We start from the raw sequence: 16,367 nt of genomic DNA, 5'->3' as shown, positions 1-16,367 counted from the left end.
TTTGTTTTTGCTGGCATTTTTAGTGATTGTAGGACTGTTTCGGTGAGTTTGTCTGCTGAATCTGCTAGTGTGTCTTGTCCTGCCTCCACCTCTGGCACCCTCTATACTTTCATTACCCCCTACCCGAACCAGGGTTTGAATCCCCACCCTGCCACGACTGGTGTGCATTTGGTGAGAGGTTGGGGGTAGCTTGTGGTTGTGGAAAAAAAGATGGTTGTAGTGGTGTGAGGAGCAGTGATAGCTGGCATTAGGGGAGTGACTCTGTTTAGCCTCCTGGAGGTGCCGTGGGCCCAACTAGACGAAACACTATGTGATGACCCCAATGACATGATGGTCAGCACTGCTCACTGGTCTATATAGAGATTATAGGGAATTATTCACCGATCCTGGTCCATTTTTTCTTTAGCACAAGTTTCTTGTGTTTATCTTGAATGGTAAGGGGGAAAAAGTTGACAACATGCCCAGTGCTGTCATTGATGTCTGAATGAAAAACTTCAGCATCATTATTAGTTATTTATTTTATTTGTATAATGTGCCACTTAAGCTATCACACTTGTGATTGTAATGTGATGATGTACAAACCTGAACACTTCACCCCTCCTTAGTCTTCCTTTATGCAGATGACAATTCTTTAATTTATTTAAACATAATAGTTTATGTTCATTATCAATTTAAAAAGCAGATCAGCTTTTCTACAAGTTGCATTACTCCGAGACTCTTCAATCACTGCTGTGGATAACAAGCATGTGCTTCTTTTTGTCGTTGCATAGTCATTTGTTTTAGATCATTAATGAATGTCATACTGTCTTCAGCTCCAGTTAGCCTTACATAAACACTTTTCCTCCTCCGTGCTCATTGGTGGAACTCAGCCCTCTTGACGTGTTTCCTTTGTTCGGAGTGCACTTAACCTGTGGCCTTGCACTGCGCTATAATTCTGCCACCCACGAAAGAGTCCTCCAAACTGCACTTCAGCTTGAGTCAACCAGCTGAGATGGAGGGAGGAGAAGGTAAAAAATGTCAACCATATTTTAGGAAAGGGCAGCAGGATGGGAGACAAAGGGAGGAATTGGAAAAAGGTGAGGACAGAGCTAAAAATGCCAGATCTATTATAGAGAAGATGGAGTGATAGGGGATGATTGACAGTTGCTGGACCTAATAGAGAGATGGAGAATGAAGAGAATTGAAGTGACATGATAAAGAGATGTGGGATGTCAGTCAAATTGAGAAGATGGTTAGATTATATCCATACCATGAATATACTAATGATGGCTGAGAGCAAGTTAAAACAAATATTTCCACACAATTAGGAGGTAAAAAAGATCAAATGTCATCATTCATATATCAATGTGTGTGTAAAAGGATGGACATGTTGATGGTTTGGAGACAAACACACGGATGGATGACAAAAATAGAGCACGGAGGGAGATGGGTTAAAGAGGAGAATAACTCGCCTTTTACGGGCCTCAGGGGAAATGTATAGCAGACTAAACAGAGACAGTTAACCTGATGTGGCTCAACTAGTTATACATGTCATAACTTAGTGAAAATGACATGCAGCACTCTCAGAGCACACAACCCCTTTCTAACCTTGCTTATTTATGTTTCACTACAGCGTCACTACAAAGAAATCCAAACTTTATTTTTGTTAATTAATTTTTAATCAAACTCTCACAACACAGTGATGCACAGTAAAGGATATCAGGCTGTAATACGCAACAAGGTGTGTGCACAGTGTTTCATACAATGAGATCTATTGATTGATGATTGTGGAGCTTTTAAAATCTCTGTTTCGAGGATTTTGTCTAACTGTAGTTTATCATAGCTGTGACTAAACATAAGATTAAGCCTGAGCTACCAATACTGTACAGAGTTTAAGAGAAAATAGTTTAAAGGAGTGCTGAAAAATACAAGCAAGAGAAATGGGATTGATGAGAACAGTTAAAGGAGAATTCCGGCTATTTTACAAACATATCCCATCTGTTGGAGACCCAGGGAAGTTTGCCAAAGGGAAAAACGCGAGAAATTTTCATGCCCGCTGCGCAAAGTTTTCCAATTGCGTTGATTTCCATGAAAGCGGGCTCTATCGGGCAAGCTTTTAACCTTACCTGAGGCTCTTAACGTGTATCAAAATACTTTTTACCGAATTGGCCGTGGTGTCAGTAGCAATACAATTCAACCCAGGGGCTAACCATACCGTTAGCTAGCACAGACATTATACATTTTGAGATTTCAAAAACAGCGCTCTTACCTTTCTCAGCTTCCGTGTTTCACAGACGTGCGCACAAATTAATCGATCAAATTAATCATCAGTTCCAAAATCCACTAATGGATGTCTCATAAGATTGAGGGATGTGGAATAACCGAGCCAGTAGTATTTTACTGGAGTCAAAGCCCATTCAATTCTATGGAGGATTTTGAAACAAGCCGTACATGTAACAAAGGCCTCAAACATTACGCAAGTAAAAATAATTTTTTAGAAAAAGTGGTGAAATAGTTTTTTTTTTTTTAAGTATTTTTTGGGGCTTTTTATGCCTTTTAATGAGAGGACAGTTGGAGAGAGACAGGAAGCAGGGGGCAGGGAGAGGGGAAAGACACGCAGCACAGGGCCACTCGGTGCGGGAGTGGAACCGGGGCCAGCTGCAGCGAGGACTGTAGCCTCTGTACATGGGGTGGCTGCTTAACCCACTACGCCACCGACCGCCCCGGTGAAATAGTTTTACGAAGTCAGAATCTGGTGAACAATTTAACAAAACACTTCCAAGAAGTTATCTCTATTAAATAGAACAATACCAGCATCTAATGAAAAAGGTGTATATTCTTTATTTCTCCAAGAATATTGCTTCTATTGATATTTTTGATTTGTTGAAAAGGTACATTTTACCTGTGGAGTTGCACACTTTAATCTGTTGGTATTGTTTTGGAGGGAATCAAATGTTGTTCAAATATGATAAAAAAGTAAAAAATGCCTATTTTGTCATGTGATCTGTGCAATGCTGACTTTAAAATGCTTAACAAAATGAGCCTAGCTACTTTTTTACGAGGAAATTTACTCATTATATTATGGGGACCTTAAGGCTCAACACGGAGTTTTCAATGTAAACATAACTCTCACTTGTTTACAGGAGAAAGTCCAAAGACAGTGCACTAAAGGGGGTTTAAGAAGGAAACAAAAACTACGAGTTTTATGCTGCTGTCATGAAACATAAGCAGTTTCTTTATTTACTATACCGGAGAAAAGCTCATTTCAAAATGTGATGCATTTTACTCGGAGACATGTTCCTCGCAGTAATTGACACCCAGTGTTTTAGCGCTAATTAAAGTCTTTTCAAGTACAAGATTCTTGACACCGTTATTGACCCCCTTAGTGAAGTTTTTTCAAAGAAGGAAAAACTGAAAAGTACCTGACCACCACCACTTTTACTTAATCCTATTTATTGAGTCACACTTTGATCTACTCTGCACCTTTCTCACGGTCTTGTACACATACTGACCGTCTGCCCTCTGTTGTGATGCTGTCTTCATGCAGATCTGTACGCTTAAACTTGTCAGTGTGACAGGTCACATACATTTCTCAACAGGCAGCTGTGGCAGGGCTGTTGCGACCTCATCATTCAGTTCAGGCTACTGACGTGGCCATTTAAACTCTCTTCCACTCTACACATACACACACACGCACACACAAACTGACAGGTGCTCCTCTGAGTCTTAGCCCTGCCAGTGACTCAGCCAACATCTCCTGCCAGGGGACCATGACTCAAGTTCAAAAGCTGTCACACACACTGATTGCTAGGTTAGCATCTTTGGTTTTCTGCACTGCAGGCACACACACTCTCATACATTACAAATTTTAAGAAGATGTATCTTTAGTTTTTCAATTTTGTTTCTGAGCTTTGACATCAAAGAATAGCAGCTTGTTGATTTCTCCTTGCATCTTACCTTTTACATGCCTCTGTGTTAGCCTGCTGAAAAAATTAAGTGCAGTGCACACTTCCCTTTTATTTGCTCCTTTCTGTTACTGAACAATTTGCCGATGTTAAGATGATTCCAGTCAGTGAGTAACATCGGCTGGCATGGCAGCAGATGTTAAAAAGTCAACATGGTTAAAAAGTTTTTTGTTTGTTGTTGCCATAACATGTTCATTCGGGTCATTATTTCAGCATTTCTTTGAGCCACTACTGGCTGAAGCAGTGAGAAAAAGAGTTTGGAGCTCAGATGTAAGACGGTGTTATCGGCTTATATACAGCTTGATCTGTTTTTTTTCCTCTGGAGTCTCTGTAATTATCCATTACTTTTCCATTCACACTAGAAAACAAAGCAAATTGTCTTGCGATAACAGGTTTGTTTGTCTAATCTGAAGATAATGACATAAATTGACTTCTTATCTCAGTAAAATGATCCTTGCTCTCTGAAGAAAGCAAAATAATCAACTCATGCGCTTCAAATATCAGAATATCTTCTTGGAGTCTCTAAATGGGGTCCTGGAGGGGGTGCCACCTGTGGATTCCATTGTTCTTCTGGGGAACTTCAATGCCTATGGGAGCGATGATGGAGTGACCTGGAGATGCGTGACTGGTCACTGATCTGACCCCAAGCAGTGTATTGTTTTTGGACTTCTGAGCTAGACGTTGATTGTCCATTATGAACACCATTTTCGAGCATAAGGTGGTGCATAAGTGCACCTCCATTGTGGTAAAGAGGGAGCTGAGCTGGAAGGCGAAGTCTTCAATTTACTGGTCGATCTTTGCTTCAACCCTCACCTATGATCACGAGACCTGGGTCGTCACCAAAAGAATGAGGTGGCAGATACAATCGGCTGAGATGGGTTTCCTTTGGAGGGTGGCTGGGTTCAGCCTTAGAAATAAGGTGAGGAGCTTGGCGACATCGAAAGGAGTTAGTTAAGGTGTTAGTTCAGGCATCCGATTAGGATACCCCTGGTTGTCTCCTGGAGTGATTATGTATGTATCCCTTCTGGCCTGGGAACGGCCCGGGAACGCCTTGGGATCCCCCAGGATGGGCTGGAAAGTGATGCTGGGGAGAGGGGTGTCTGGGTTTCTCTCCTGAACCTGTTGTTTCCACAACCCAATCTCAGATAAGCTGAAGACAACGGATGGATGAAATCAGAAAACCATCTAACATTATTTATTCAATAAACCTTAAGCTGATGTGGACATGATCTTCTCTCTAAGCCTAGTCTAGACTTGCTGAAATTACATTTTATACTAATATTGCATTTTGGGATATATATGCATGCCAAGCCTGTGATGAATGTTGAACGGACGTTAAAATGAATGTGATCGAAAACTACCATGTTAAGGTGTAAGTAGTTAATTGCCAGACAAAAGCTGCTTTAAATTTAAAATGGGACCCCAGTGTTTTGCACTGCAGCAGAAAAACAATTCCCAGCAGTTTGTCTATTGTCCTACTGTTTAGTCCTTTGAATAATCTATGTGAGCTGGTTTTAATCTTCTCGACCAACTGCCTTTTTTCACCCTTTTTTCCTTTTTTTTTTTTTTTACCCTCCAAAAAGGTTGCAGAGAACTACAGAGAAAGATTACCATTGTCATCTTAAGATGATAATAATCAAATAAAAAAAAAAACTGTTGATCCCGAGAAATGGGCATTTAACAATCATTTTGGCCATTCTGGGCTGTTTTAGTTTTCTTTGTTTTAATCTGTTATTCCACTATAACTACCTGTTGGCCAGAGCCTGACAAGCTTTTCTTTTAATTAGACAGATGTAGCATAATTGCATATTGCAAGGGAAAATATTCTTTTGCACCAATCGATTTTTGATGTACATAAAGAATAACTTGGAGGATGAAAGATGAGGGGCCAAATTTATGCAGTTAATTACTCTTTTCAGTTTTCACATTTTTTACTTTGTTAAAGACACACACAAGTCTTTAGCAAATAATAAGAACAAAGAGGATAAAAGGAAAAAGAAAATCTGCATAGTCACGGCCATACTTGGCAATGAAGAAAAAAAGTAATCAAAGGGCATCTCAAAAACCCTGTTTTTCTTTCTTTTTTTTTTTACTTTCACTGGTAGCTGTTTGCTTTTAAATAGTGATTGTTGCATTCTGGATCCAACACTTTAGATTTTAACAGCTCTGCCTTTGTCATCTGCTCTACACTGCAACCATCAAATTGGCCTGGGCGATTAATTAGATTGGGATTAAATGTACGTCGACCTTGGTGATCAGCATACAATGTTTTCAATCAATCTAGGTACAAAGCCAACTGTATGAACTCTCCAGACTAAGAAACCTAAAAGGGGAAACAAAAATACAATGACCTACCAGGGGACTGAGGAAGGAAACTAAGCGAAAACATAGGCAAGAATGAGTGTAGCTGTAGAGAGCAACTAAATCGAGATAAGAAATTAAACTGAACTCGCGTTATCATCCAGACTGTCGAAGTAGTGGACAAAAAAGGCCCCACTATATCAGTGATATTGAGGTGGTTTGGATTCAGTAAAAATGATGGAAAACAGATTGATAGCCATGCAAACATTGTTTTTGGTTGGTGAACGTCAGAATGGAAAATGTGACTAATTTGTTTACTCACCTGAAAAGATATCATTCTAGAAACTATGTAGTAAGCATGAAAATGCGACTTTATGCACCAGTTCTTGCAGTGCAAGCTTCAAAAAGAAAAGCCGTGGTTGTGGCTGGTTGTATCAAGAGCATTCAACACTAAGCAAAGAGACCACAACAGTAGTTTCATAGTGGCAAAATACATGATTCAAATGGACAAGAGTCTTGTGATCCAGACTTTTATTTGGAATTTGTGATGACAATTACACATTTTGGTTTTACATTCATAGTTTTTAATTGATTACAAGGGGAGAACAACTTGTGTTGTTTCTAAGTATGTTTGTACAGTCGAGTGTTTACATGGTGTCACTTAACTTTGGTTAATAAACTCTGTTAGAAAGTTTAACTATATTTTTTTTATATTGCGTTCATTGTTGGTAGGATTGACAGCATCAACAAACTTTGTGGAGATGGATCAATATATAAAATAGTATCAAGATAATATTTTTACCATATTACCCAGCCCTACCAATAAATCATATCTTTAGATTTGTACATGCTGGGTGTCTGCAGCAGTTAATTTGTTTTGCCTAGTTACAGCCGAAAGCATAAAAACTGCTAAAATGATTGATTTGTATGTTTTATGAAAATGCATACAGGGAACTAAAGAGAAAACCAAATGGAAGCTGGCATTTTCAAGGCTCAGATACAGTCCCACACATGCATTACCTAAAATTTCCATAATTTTGCAGATCTCAATAAATGGCGTGAGTACGGTTGGAGGAAAATTAGAGTTGAGAGTGGCTTACTCAGTATTCTGATCATAACTAACTCGTACTTGTTAATGATTTCAATGTCATTTTCACAGAAACTTGTGCTCTAGACTTAGTTGTTTCATGCACACAAAAATAAAGATGAGCAAGTTTTAATTTGTCTTCCATACTACTTTTCTGGCTCATATCATCAGCCTCTTTTTCTCATTCTCTTCACTCGTCAGTCAATCCACCACTGATGGTTTCCTCCCTCTCTACTCTTTCCTCTCCTATTCTTTCTCCTCCACTGCCATTTTCATTATCTTTCCTCTTCAAACCCCCTCTCCATCCATCCATCCATCCATCCATCCATCCCTCAAGTGGTAGAGTGGTTCAGATTATTTCCATGCAGTTTGCTTGATATATGCTGATAATAGCCTATTGACTCACTCCACATATACATGCATTTTTCTCTCCATCTATCCATTTATCTGTTCATCCATCCTTCCTCTGCCCAGACCAGAGGGAACAGCAGACAAATAAGAGGAGGGAGAAAGTGGAGGGCCACTCGATTGAGTGCTGTCGCTAATGGGTGTTCATAAAAAGTACAAATGCATTTGTTTCTCTGATTCGTGATCTGTTCATTTTTACACGTACAGACGCAAAACTCAGATATTTATATGATCTTGTTGCATGTGCTGCTAATATTCATGTCATTGGTTGACTCACACAGCTAACTTTAATGCTGAAACCAGGCAGCAGAAAATGTATTTGCAACAATTCTGATTCAAGACACAAATGCTTAAGATTTAATATTACACGTTTGAAATTATGAATATTTACTTGAATATTTATTTGTCTTCTGGAATAATACTAAACTGAATGTCTTTTGACTTTTGCTTGTTTGGTATACAAAGCCTACCATTTGAGGAAAAAGCTGTTAGATAAACATTTTTTTTTTCAATTGGAAAATATTGGTTGTCCCAGTGTAACTATGCAGAATGAGAAAAGTGACTCCCAAAGATAAAAATTGTGACTCAAAGACAAGATGCTCTTTATTTGCAGGAGGTATTGATATTAATATCAATACTGTATTTAGTTTCTAAGAGCGTATATAAATATTCAATCCTTTGTGAGTGGATTGTCATATCGTCTTTAATGTTATTCTGTATCATAAGGTTTTATACCGTTTAAATTTTCTGCAGTTGTGGAGCTTTGTGATGTACTTCTAGATTGGAACAGTAAGGTGTCAAACAGTGAATGCACCACTGAGGACACCCTGTAAAGTAAAATACAAATGCAGATGAGTTGCAGATGGCGTGCACCAAAATAAAGATCTTTCCACGATCAGCTTGGGATTGCGTCTTTGCTTTATGCAGATGATGTGATGCTGTTTGTTTCATAGAGCAAAAACTTGCAGTACTTGGGAGAGAGTTGCTGTCTCAAGTGGAGGAGTTTAATTATCTTGAAGTCTTGTTTATGAATGAGAATAGAATGAACCATAAGTTGGACAAGGAGGATTGGGGCAGTGTCTGCAGTGAGGTGGATGTTATGCCGGTCTGACATGGTGAAAAGAGCTGAGCTGAAATAAAGTGAAGCAGTTAATTTACCAGTCAATCTATGTTCCAGCTCTTACCTATAGTCATGAGCTGTGGGTGGTGACTGAAAAAATTACTTTACAAATACATGTGGTGGAAATTAGCTTCCTCTTCACCCTTAGGGATAATGTTAAGTGCTTCGTCACCCAGAAGGGGCCAGTTGGGATGATTCGGATCATTTGGTCAGAATGCCATCAGGACACCACCCAGGGGAAATGTACCACAGGGAGGAGGCGTCTGAGTAGACCCAGGACTCGCTGAATCTGGGCTGGCTTGGGAATGCCTTGGGTTTCCCACTGAAGAGCTGGATAAAATGGTAGACAAGGTATAAGTGCTTCTAAGACGGTTTTTGCTTTCAGTGTGTAATTTATTTCTAGGCTTTTAACTAAGTAGCACATCATGGCAAAGTATCAGACTCCATGATACACGATGTGCTATATGATTGCTATTTTGCAGCACAGGCCAGGGAACGTTCAAGGCACATTTAGTCATTGCAAAGTATACGTTGATTGTAGATATTTTGAAAACATTCATGACTCACGCTTACATATTGGACCTTTTGGGCAGAATGACAGTGCACACAAATATAGCTTCACTTTTTTTTCCTCTGGCTCAAAGGCTAGAAGTATTTTGGCTGGAAATCCATTGTAACCACTGTTGTGGTGGGATTTTTAATGTAATTTGTCACTTCAGACACAGCAGCCACATTTCAGAAGAACTATGGCATGCAAAAGAACATAAAACAGACACAGATGGGCATTTTTTTTTTTGTCCGTTTGAGGGGTGTTTGATCTTGACTATAATTTAAAACATTTGAGCAACATTTCATAAACATGATCTGTTGGTGCCTTTCAGATGTGTAATTACACACATCATAGCCTGTCTCTGATATGGTTTTACTTCATTAATACTTACAAATCGCTTTATCCCTTTTCTCCATTACTCAGAATATATCAATACATCTAAGTTGTTTTTTTATTTTTATTTTTTTTTATTTGAAATTCTGGACACAAGATGTCTGCTGTTAGACTGAAACCTAACTACCAGTGTGTGTAGAATGATTGTTCCGCTTCATACTGTTATAAGCTGGATATTGGCACACATTTGGCATCCAAACTAATTTGCAATGTCATAAACTAATTTTGTATGTTCACACTGAATGAAAATTACTTTACTGTAAAACAACCTATTGTGCAAACCTTACTCTGAGCTGTATAAAACAAAAAGGAAACCACATTTCCAGTGGTCTCAAATAATTAACACGTCCATTTGAATCTTCCTCTTGTTAATTTCTTTCAAAGTTTTACCCTCTCTAGCCATTTTTAAGTGGTGTGTTTGAACCACAGGCCATTAGCTCTTAGGCATTGTTATTACCCAACGTCTTCCATTAGCTTTAAGCCATTAACCTGCCTGCATTATTTAGCTGCTGAAAGTGACTGAACCTTCTTGCCAAACACATCTTCTTCTTTTTCTTTTTTAAAAGTGATGTTACTGGTCAGTAGCACAGTCTGGCCTAGAAAGATCCATTAATTGATCAGTGGTCATACGGATGTGATAACTTTGTTTCATTAACTATAATCTGGAAAAGGGGAGACATAACACTGAATGTAGACAGGTCAGTAGCAGGACATTATATTTTTTTCTATTTTGGTTTTACACAGATAAATACACTTGTAGTGGGTTGTATGTGTTGTGTTTTTTCTCTGGAGCAGTAAAGGAGGCCAGGATTAAATATCTTTTCCATCTTTTAATTTTCTAATTTATCCTTTACAGCACACTGGCAGTGTATAAAGTGTATATTTCTCAAAAGACTAAATATTTTGGAATTTGACTGACATGTTGCTGATATGGCAGTGATTCACTTCAACATAGAGTGCATTGCCATGGTAACTTGGGTTGTACAGATGCCTTGTTCTGGAGAATATTGCGTATTGTCCATTTAATTCAAACTTATGACACCCTTCCAGATATTACTATTTTCTAGATGATGCTAATAACATGGTGCAGATATAAAAGCAAGTCTGACCTTGGTTGCTTGCCTTGGTGATTTATTCAAAGATAAACCAATGAAAGTGGCCTCGGGTGTCTTTCTACACAACTTTGCTTTGTACCTAAGTGTTGTGTGTAGTAAGTGTTTGCATTATGCAACATACCACTGGAGAGCTAAGATTTTTATTTTTGGTGACTCAAAGTATTTTGCCTTTTTTTAAATGTGCCCTGAGAAGTTACTTCAATATATTCTCAGAGAATATTAGACACGTGTGCCTTTTTTTTCACTTATTCTCTCTTGTAAGCCCAGGCTAGCATATAAACAGTGTTGATTTGATGATTTCAAAATATAGTCAACCTCACTAGCTTTTGACTGATGCCTCAGTTTAAAGTAGGGGGAGCTTTCATGTTGTGTTCAGATGCTGCAATAGCCAATGACAATCTGTGTTGCAAGAAATTGCATGCCTCTTTTCAGCCACGTATACAAAATAGATAAATAGATAAACTCAGTCCCAGCAAAAATTAACAGTGGTTCTGAGTGTTAGCTTTCAAAAGAGATTCAAATCAAGCATTTACACCTTCTAGTTCCAGAACAGCTCTGTTTAGGACAATTTTATCGGAATAGGAATGGGTTAAAAACCTGCAATCAATGTTTTATATGAGTATGTTTGCTTTTGCAACTGGACAGAGAATACACACACTGGCTGGCCTTTTTTTTTTTCTTTTTCTTTTTCATTCCTTTGACATTATTTTAAAGTCTGAGAGGAAAAAGGGGCAGTTGAAATCTGCTGACAGTCTAAATTATTCAAAAGTATGGGAATGCTAGGCCATTGTTCTAGTTTCTTCCCTGCTAACAACAACAGATAGTACTGATGGCATTGCCGTTTCAATGGCCCCCTTTTTGATAAATGGACAACTCAAGTTACACACTTAAGTTCATTCATATAATTTACAGTACATACACCTGCTTATCAGCTCATGTTTGGAGGGTGCTGAATTCTGTCCAGTATGAGAGGGGAGAAAAATCCAGTCTCTAACATTGAGAATAAAGTAGTAACCCTTAAGAGTCTCCACAGTTCAGAGGGGGTGGGAAACCTGTTGGTATGGCTGATGTGAGATTTTACAATGCTGTCCCATATTGCATACTAAGTCTGTCAAGTAGTTTTAGATATTTCTAAAATATTTAGATATTAAAAATGAATCTGTGAAAAGACTGAGGTTTAATTAACCTTTTCTTAGGGGAAGAGCTGCTGTGGAAGGGATTTTTTTTATTCTCTGAGGCCTCAATACATCATGTGTATCCAGTATATAAGGAGTTCAGAGTATGGTCAACCAGCACTAATTTTCAGTGATCTATAGGTTCTGTCAATCATCATAAAAGTCAGTTATCATCATTTTCTGTCTTACAGCTTGCTCAGGACGAGGGCAGCCCAGTGCGAGGCTTCGGTGTGGTGGAATATGAGAGCGCAGAGCAGGCTGAGGCTGTGCTGATAGAGATGGACCGAACGCTGGTGGGAGGACAGGAGGTCCGTCTGTCACTCTGCACTCCGGGTACCTCAGGGAGAAGCACCTTGGCTGCGCTCATTGCTGCCCAGGGCATGGTGAGTATATCACACAAAACATAACAAAACCTCAGCAGTACTGTCACAGGATTTCTCCTGACCACCAACACCAAGTACAAACTGTAAATCCAACTAAGTCCCTAAATCTTTTACCATAGCGAATATTAGTGTTCTAAGTGGGAACTCTTTTTGTCTTGTCACCAGCAGTGAATTAGTTTTAAATAGCACATGCAGTATTGCTGTATATAGACACGTTCCTGTTAATATTACAAATCATACAATCTTGTCTTTTTTTTTTCTAGTTAAAACTTGTCTCTTTAAAGAAACAAAATCAACTTACTCTCATCCCTCTCAAAAAAAAAATGTGAGAAGCCTAAGTTGTTCTGCCAGTTAGAAATGATGCAATTGTGGGACTAAGGCTACAAAGCTGATTAACTACATGTTGGATGTATTACTAGATTCCCAGTTAGTTTATGGACTCCAGTGCTGAGTCACACTGGAAGTGTTGGCCGCAGGGCCAATTTAAGTAACGCTTTAAAGCTTCATTGAGTCATGATTACTGGCCAACATAGCAAGAATGATTTAAAAACGATGGTCTACACAAATCTCTAAATTTGCTCTAAAAGGACTTTAACTTTGATCATCATCTAACTGAAATCAAACATAAAACATCACAGCAGAATATGTGCAGTATATTCTGGTTTCTGGCTCTAACTTTTTACTCAATAAAAAGTCAAAGTAAATTCGTGAATCCTACTTTTAAAATAAAGGAAAAACTAAGAGAGCCCTGTAAATCTAAAAAAGACGGCATATAATCATTTCCTCATATCTGCAAAACCATATGCTGCATCACCAAAACATTGTCCTCTCTATGGAAACGACGGACTCCATCCAAGGCAAATTGTAAAGTCAGTGCCAGGTGGTTATTGTGCTTTCAGTGTTGAGATATATGCTGGTTGTTTGACATGGAGCACATGCATGAACACCCTCTGGCTGAGATAATCTTTGTAGCTGTGACGTCCCTCCTACACAGTGCTGTGGTAGCAGAGAGGCACTGACATGATAATTATTGTTCTGTAGACTGATTGGGCTGCTCCACTATGTCCCATTGCCTGAAATAAACCAAAGTCACAGTTTACAATGCACTAACGCTCTCATACATACATACATGCATACATACATACATACATACATACATTCATACATATGTCTATTTTATAGATGTATATAATATACATATACTGTGGAGGTCTCCCAAGATTTAAATACTTGCATTAAATCGGTTGCAATGACAGAGCTGTACCTGATTTGTTGCTAAATTTGATCAATTTATGAAGTTTGATTTGACTTAAGGTTTCCCTGCTGAAATAGAAATAAATAAGTGAAAACTTAGAGTAAGCTGTTATATTTCAAATGTAACTAATATAAATAACCAATCCTTTATTTTTACATTTGTCCTAAATGTATGCCTCTGCAGTTCTCCATACCCTTTGTCAGTAATCAATAGTGAAACCTTTATATGCTGTCAAATTGAAAACAATTCCTATAATTGATGCCAAGCTTTTTGCACATCTCTGCTGGGATTTTGGACTGCTCCTTCTCCTTTAACGAACTGCATAGCTGCATTCGGACAGAGCCGTTCTAATGCCTTGTGTACACCAAGAGCGACCTACGCTAACTGAGCACCAGAAATCATTATTTCTCTATGGGGGGTGAGCGAACTGAGCGACCAGAGCGAATTCCAGCGATTAAACTCAAGCTAATATTATGGTAATGAGCTATGACGTAGTTTGGCGAAAACCAATGACAATCCACAGATTGTAGGGGTCCGACAATCCGCGGGGTTCGCGGAAACAGACGTGTAAACTTTGGTTCCTAGTTCCTACGTCCTTTAAACAATTGTCGTTTAATCCTGAGACTGTTGTAATTGCCGTGTCGAGTGCTTCAATACAATAGTGTAGTAACCCCACGCATATCTTTCTCACTGCAAGTAAGTTTTATTTCGGATTTTATTTAGAATTTATTTTATTTTTCACAGCTGCTTCTGCTATTCCTGCTCTTCTCAGGTGTACCTAATGTAGTTTTACGTCATTTGTAATGTGATGTATATCTTGTATAATAAATTGTAAATAACAACACGTTTATTCGTGTCACTGCCCTCTCTTTCCTCCTTTGTTCTTTTTCGCGGGGGTGCTGCACAGCCGCGGGGCCTTAAAAATTGAACATTCTAAATGTGACGTCACGAGCGAACAAAGCTACCAAAGCGAATTCTCAAGCGAAGCATCTCCAGCTACCTCCGCTACCAGGTAGCGTAGGTCGCCCTTGGTGTACATGCAGCATAAGAACGCCGTTCTAAGAACGGTCCTCCTCGAATTTCGTTCTGATAACTGTCCTTCCCCAACGGAACTGTTTCAGTCTGCATTCGCACATGACCAGGTCGGGACCAGGTCGGGACTGATGCGGCGTAGCCGTCTGCGACAGTGGCATGTTACTTTAGCGCCACATTCAACAACAAAACAAAACCCACGAAAAGTAAGGAGAGAAGAAAAAACACCACAAAGAAGCTAATATGGAGAGCGGGGAGGCCACCGTGTTCATGGTCTGCATGATGGTAATATTAATCATGGACGATCACATCAGGCATCTAACATCAAGGCTGGAAGAGCACACAGAGAGAGTCAGGAGACGAAGGGTCGAGCGCAGGCCATACTTCTTCGTTTCATGAAGTAAGAAAGGAGAGCAGAGCGCCGCAGACAAAGGAGACGACGTGTCAGTTTAACTTATTAAACACGCGCAGGTTGTGTCCGTGTCGTATGAGTAAACATTTCAGCCGTGACAACATGACATGGGGCGTAGCTACCAACCACCAAACACCTCCGTCAGATGTGTTCCTATAGAACCCTGAAAAGACACGACCTCGGAGAAGGAGCTAAAATGGTTCCAGGAACTGAGGGCCGTGGTCCAGAGTTCCTGTATGTGCGAATACGGGAGAAAACGGCCCCGTTCCTTAAAAGGTTATAGGAACTGCCAAAGGTTCCTACTGTCCGAATTCGGCTCATGTCTTTGGTTTGACTGCTTCTTTGCCATCCCTGTGGTCATTAGCTCCTACCCATTAATTAATTAACTATTGTACTTAGTTAACCCGTTTCCAGACCATTCATTGTTTTGCTTTTTTTCCAACTTAACCACTAGTTTTCTCACCGCTTTTCTCCAGAATCTGAATGTAGTCCTGAACTATTTCTTCGAATAAAACTCAAAGCTATTGGTATTTACCAGCTTCATCTTTAGGGTTCAGATGTACTTAATATGAACCATCTTAAAAATCCCTATTGTAATAGGAATTTTATTTAGAAGCTTCACCATCATAAAACTGTTAAGATGAATCCAAAATATGGAGCTAACAGGAAGCTAACAGTGAAAAAAGACAGATGGCTTAAGACGTGAGGAGCTCCAGACTGACATGGAGAAATCTGTAGCCCTTCTGTATGTACATCCATTTATTTTTTGACGCTTACCCAGTACCATCCTGCGAGGGCAGCAGTCTGAGCGGAGATTCCCTGACCTCCCTCTCCCCAGCCACCTCTTAAGATCTCACCCGGAGAGATACTGAGACATTACCATGACAACCGTACAATATCAGAAGCCCAGGAGAGCCCTGAGACACTTCTCCTGGTTGTGGTTAGGCCTGTCACAATTAGCAGCTGCTTATTCATGCTTGTTTGAGAAAAAACTGCATAAAAAAATCTGCATAATCCTCATCAGTCGCCAGTATGACAACAGCTGGGTGAAATTAAGTGTGTCCACATTGTTGTCTTCCATTTGATTGACTGATTAAGGCCAATCTAATTTCCCTGATTTTGATCCTCCTCTTCTCCTTGTCCGTCCATCCTCCTGCTTGTGACCTGCAAATCATTCACAACAAAAGATTTG

The 16,367-nt window shown here is 39.4% G+C and overlaps 1 protein-coding gene across 2 annotated transcripts in view; it reads left to right on the top strand.

Moving 5' to 3' along the window:
• The window catches only part of raver2 (ribonucleoprotein, PTB-binding 2), a 102,632-nt gene that overhangs the window by 54,348 nt on the left and 31,917 nt on the right, over positions 1 to 16,367 (top strand). For both annotated transcript variants that reach the window (XM_075485805.1, XM_075485804.1), the window contains exon 5: positions 12,285 to 12,476. In XM_075485805.1, the coding sequence (XP_075341920.1) occupies positions 12,285 to 12,476 (192 nt within the window). The remainder of the gene's footprint in view (positions 1 to 12,284; positions 12,477 to 16,367) is intronic.

Source organism: Odontesthes bonariensis, chromosome 15 (genome assembly GCF_027942865.1).
Source record: "Odontesthes bonariensis isolate fOdoBon6 chromosome 15, fOdoBon6.hap1, whole genome shotgun sequence".
Classification (NCBI taxonomy): Eukaryota; Metazoa; Chordata; class Actinopteri; order Atheriniformes; family Atherinopsidae; genus Odontesthes; species Odontesthes bonariensis.
This window is presented reverse-complemented; position numbering and strand designations above follow the sequence as displayed.